Source organism: Centruroides sculpturatus, unplaced genomic scaffold (genome assembly GCF_000671375.1).
Source record: "Centruroides sculpturatus isolate CEXI.00-Female unplaced genomic scaffold, Cexi_2.0 scaffold142, whole genome shotgun sequence".
Taxonomy (NCBI): Eukaryota; Metazoa; Arthropoda; class Arachnida; order Scorpiones; family Buthidae; genus Centruroides; species Centruroides sculpturatus.
In genome coordinates, this window is record NW_019384352.1 from 753,930 (window position 1) to 759,690 (window position 5,761).

Consider the following 5,761-nt stretch of genomic DNA (forward strand, 5'->3'; position numbering starts at 1 on the left):
CTTTAAATGTGCGCCATCACCATGGCAACCGATGTGGATGGTTGCTTTAACTCAGATTTTCCGTAATAAATTGCATGTTAGTTTTTTAAAGTTTTATAAATTTTTAAAAGTCGCGAGTGAAAATGCATAAGAATTATAATATAAAAAAAGGGGTCGACTTCACCCGGTGAAATCGATCCCTTCAAAAGACATAACGATCTCTTTATTTTTGCCTGATAAAAGTAAAGACACTTTTCTTTGACTTTAAAGAAAGTTGTCTTTTATTTGCTAATCCAAAACTACACCAGAATAATAAGTCCTATTAATAAACAAGGTCCGAGTGGACAAGGATACAAATAGAAACTTGTAATTGGTTATACTTTTTGCCAGAAGTAAAATGAACTAAATCACAAATTTGCAGTTTCTTTTTTCAAAGTTTTAACTTAAATGCTTTAATGCAGTCCCATATCAATGTAGCAAGGAGATTTCGATCCTAAATCTTTATAATTAATTTGTTTAAATGCCGCATAATATTACGTATCTGTAATAAAATCCAAATACAAAAGCAGGATTCTATCGTCAAGATCTCCTTCCATTTTAAAAATCATTTGGATTTCATTGCCAAGGATTTCAGAACTTTCTGAGAGAAGAGCCAACGTACAGTACTTCTATACACACTCATCTCTGACACATCAAATTTTCTAAGAACTTGCCAATGGTAAAAATACTATATACTGTATAGGCCTATATTAAATATTAATTTGCATTATATTAAAGATTTTTTCTGTTCTTTTGAAATTCTTTCTAATTATTTCAATAACATCATCTTCATAGCTAAATTAAAAATTAATCGAATATGCATTGGAATGTTTCTAATATAAACCAGCAATTATTTATATACTTGTGAGCACTACGTTGGCCTGTTTATTCCTACACTTATTACACAGTTTCTGGACACAAGATCAAGTAAAGGTTTGTTTCAAACAACATATATCTACCATTAAGTATAATAATAATAATAATTCTGCCGTAGCAATCCACTATAACGAAGAAGGTTGTCAAATAATATAGAGGAAATCAAATACATATAAACGAAGGTGGTGTCAGCGTTTTGTTGTTTTAGTTCTCCTGTTAATGAAGGGTTCAGACTTTAGAAAATCAAATTTACACAAACTTATGCTTTGTTTCGTTTATTTCAACTACACAAACAACGAGATGTACGTTAAAATATTCTTTCATTTGACTGTTTCTAAATTATTACTGTTATTAGTTGTTTTCGTTGATGATATAAATCACATATTACGTATTGAAAAACAACACAAGTAACTTGAGAAAAAGTACTCATTGTTATGATAATATTATATTAAAATTCGTAATTTTCAAATGAATAAAAGTCAGTTACAATTGAGTATTATAAAACAAATCCCTGGTAAAAGTGGGTTTGGGTAAACATTTTTTATAAGTTCGAAATTTAAATAAGTATCGAGTCAGTGTGTCTGAATTGCGATTTATGCACGAGCCATCCTGTTTAACAATTTCATTCCTGGGTTAATGTCATCTGTTGTAAGTTATCGATGGATAGATAATTATAGCGATATATAGAATTGTTTTGTTGGGCGGCAATATGAAAAGGTACACCTAAAATTCTGCCTTATTGTCCTTCGTTAATGTCGAGAATGAAGATAGGTAGGGGTTAACCGAAACCAGAAATGAAAGGATTCGGAGAGGAGGCCCCGATTAACCACATAGGAACGTCCGATACAATCGAAATGGTGTTATTACAATTCAAACCTTTTCCTCTGTATGGTAACAAGACGGCACGACTCTATCCTATAGCAAAAGTACGACGTACAGAGGCCAACCACTACTAATTTTAGGTGAACAGTATATATTTTAAATGAAATAAATAAAAAATAGAATTAAAACTTGCCGCCTAGCATGTCACAATAAATAATTGCTGCTTTGTATGTAGTTTCATTCGGAAATTTTAAAATGACTAATTTTTTTTTCAAGTAAGTAAATATTTTAAGTCTCGTCAAAATTTAAATAAAAAATTCGTAATTTTATTTTTTTATTTTTAAAAATATTTTAAAAAAACACGTATGTAGAATTTCCAGTTGGAACAGATGCAAATATTGTGCTTTACATCTGTATGACGTCAAATCTCTACTTGTACACGTTGAAGTATATAGGCTAAATTAGTGTTGTCCGTCCGAACTAATTGAAGTTGTAAGTTATTCATTTCTTTTAATGCTGTCCAGTTGCAAGTAGAATCATGACGAAGTTCTTGCTGTCGTTTTTCATTTTAAGTAATTATTTATTTTTTTCGTAAATTAGTAAAATTTGTTTCTTCTAAATATTTTTCTGACAATAAATCTATCGTTACTTTTAAGCTTTAATTCCAATACAACGTGGAAATTGTGCGCTTGATAGTATAATTGAAAATGTTGTGACAATTTTGACCCCTTTACTGCCATCTGATAATTTACTCTCTACGTTGCCTGAAGAGTTGAAAGAAATTATTGTTGTAAGTAAAAATCCTTATATAATATAGGCCAAAATAATTAATATTATATAATGTTTTAGTATGCAATACTGTTAAGTTAGTATACAAACCTGTTTGTTCTATTTCTAGAGCTAGAACATTTATGTACTAAATCTCATTTAACACGTGTTGTTTTATGTTCCTAACGACCGAGTCATATTTATTAAAATAACGTAATTAAACGGTCTTTGTAAGAAAGACAATTTTTGAATTCATAATTGTTGTTTAATTTCAGAATATTCATTAACTAGAAATTATATGCACAAATCTTGAAAAGCAGTCAGAGATTACCTTTTTAAATTTCAGTTTTTCTTGATATTTTCAGAATATAACGACTGGGTTACCGGAATGTTTGAATTCGAGTACGTTCCCTTCACTCGGCTGTGAAAAAGAAATAGACAGCGAAAGTAGTATGACGTCAATCGTTACAAACATCTCGTGCCTGTTAAATAAAGTTTGTTACAGAAATGACACGCCTAATGTAGTCAGAGTGCAGCAATGTCTTTCGAAACTATTTTCGCGTAGAGTATACGCTGTGTTAAAAGATTATTTTAACGATTGGATAACTAAAGTATACGAATGTATTATTGTCATTTACATCGATATCCGTGCTGGAGTTACCAATTGCGATTTGTTCAATGATATTCTAGCATTAAATATTTCATCTATTGCAAATAATCTAAAAGAGGGTATTTTCTCCAGTACCACAAGTAATTTTGTAACATTATTGAAAATTCTTAGTGGAGATATGGAAGCAAGGTGTCCCTTTCCAAGTTAATCAGTCATAAATTATTCTCGATGTAAATTTACGAGAATATAAAAAAATAAAAATTTAATTCTACTTCATATAAATATAGATTTCTGGTTGATTTCATTCTTTTCCAAGAAAACATTCTTATAACTCCTTGCAAATGACCTTAATCAGCTAAATGATGTTTTTAAGTCGCATTTAACACCGAATTATCCGGATGAGATGTGACAAGCGAATAAATAAAACGTTGTTCCTGCTTAAACGCGTTTTTACGTTGTAGTTCTTGCACGAGTTCGTGCAAGTATGTGCAGAGCGCATTTAATGTGTTCCCACTTTTCGGGACTCGGAAGCAAAATGTAATGTAAGTAGACGACGGAGCTCCCTACAGTCGGGGATTCTAAATGCTGCTGTGTTATTCTGGAAACACAGGTGCACGTTTTCTCACCTGTCTGCAACACCTTTTATGGGACTTATGTACTAATTATCATATAACGGATGAAGTATGGAAATAAGAGACAGAGAATTTCGGAAGCAATTTACTCAAAAACAAATTCATAAATAAAAACGAGCATATATTTATTGCGACATCACAGTTTTAATATTTTTTTCATTGAAATTATATGCTCTCCACCTTAAATTATCCTTACACTAGAGTGCTTTTGGTTTCGGCTCCTTTACCTTTTGCAATGAGCCATAGGAGTGATTAAAATTGTAATTATTTTCCCAAAAGTTTTTCTCATTTCCGTTTTGGTTAAAAATTTTTTAATACCGTAGTTACTTACGTCTAGGAAAAAAAACAATTCTGTATTATCGAATAATTGTTTTTGTGAATTTTTACGCGGTAGTTTTTGGCTAAAATTTTTTCATGTTTGCAGTGAAGACCTCGTGGCCCCTCCCACGACACTGGAAAGGGGTGAAGGTAGCCTGTTGTTCTACTTTCTGTAGAAGACACGTGATCAATGTAAATAAAAAAATAGTTCATTTTTTAAATCTACACCCATAAGCCATTAAACTGCGGAGTATTTGATATCAAGTAGTGAAATTTTCGCGTATTCAGCGAGGAACACTTGAAATCGAGTGGTAAAACACTTATTAATCGATTGAATTGAATTGGTAGCGATTTAACCTTTGATTTGCCGTTGCCTCTGCAGGCTTCTTCTACTCTGACGAGTATCGTCCGTGTTTCCTCTTTTAAACAGTAAATATACCCACCAACCTCCTTTTTTTTACAGTAATTCTACCAGACACTTCCTTGCCGTTAATTGGTTTTTACAGTTGTCCTTGAAACGCCTCTTACACAGTTATTGGTGTTTTCTATAACGAGACAGGTTACACCAACGAATCGGCATTATTTCTGAGCAGTCTAGAAGAAACGTCCCCGCCAATTGTCCCACCCCTTTAAAAGCACGTCTTTCAGTTATAACGTAGACAAACGTTAAAACGTAGCATTTTTCTACGTTTTTTAATCTTCTGTTAATAATTTTCAAGCAAAATCACTTTACTTACAGTAGAAAGTGTCTTATTCAAAACATTGGACAGTAAATTTTGTCGGAAAAACACGTCCCTCCGGTTGTTACTTAATTGCGATAAAAATAAAATTACTCGTTTATTGTAGACGATTATTGAATACAATCGTACCCAGCAAAAATAAACAAATAACGTAACCAACACCTTATTGCTTGCTGAGGGAGTTTTATTAAAAACGAACGTTTTCGATCCACTTAACGGATCATCATCAGGTTCGAATATATGAAAATGGAATACATCATAAATGGAACAATAAGTTCAAAAATTCAAAAATATCAATAAACTAATAACATATTAATTAATATGAATAAAAATAAATTTAAACGATACCAAATAATAAATAATATACTACAACGACTAAACATTAATATTAAGTTTCCTTTAAATCAATTAAATATCATATTTCAGATGATGCGCTACTTGTAAGNGTTCGAATATATGAAAATGGAATACATCATAAATGGAACAATAAGTTCAAAAGTTCAAAAATATCAATAAACTGATAACATATTAATTAATATGAATAAAAATAAATTTAAACGATACCAAATAATAAATAATATACTACAACGACTAAACATTAATATTAAGTTTCCTTTAAATCAATTAAATATCATATTTCAGATGATGCGCTACTTGTAAGCTTTTTAACGGCAAATTTCCAAGCCGAGGGAAACGAGGAAAACGTTCGTTTTTAATAAAACTCCCTCAGCAAGCAATAAGGTGTTGGTTACGATATTTGTACACGATTATATTCATAATAGTTCATGTAATGTGTCATAATCACTTTTCGAAACAAAAGTTTGTTCGCTTAGCATTAGGCTACATACGTTCCACCAACATCACCCCTCCGGCAATAGACAAGATGGGTAAACAGTAGATGATTTTACAATTTTCTTCTCCATCATCACTGTTATTTCAGATATCCTTTCCATCGGGGATAATGAGTAAAGGAAGAA

General features: G+C 31.3%; 1 protein-coding gene across 1 annotated transcript; it reads left to right on the forward strand.

Annotated features, from left to right (window-relative positions):
* The first annotated feature begins 2,157 nt into the window (after positions 1 to 2,157).
* Positions 2,158 to 3,302, forward strand: LOC111638639. Its single transcript, XM_023384390.1, has 3 exons — positions 2,158 to 2,288; positions 2,373 to 2,506; positions 2,850 to 3,302. Exons 1-3 carry the CDS (start codon positions 2,255 to 2,257, stop codon positions 3,300 to 3,302), a joined length of 621 nt encoding a protein of 206 aa, XP_023240158.1. The 5' UTR covers positions 2,158 to 2,254.
* The last annotated feature ends 2,459 nt before the right edge of the window (positions 3,303 to 5,761 follow it).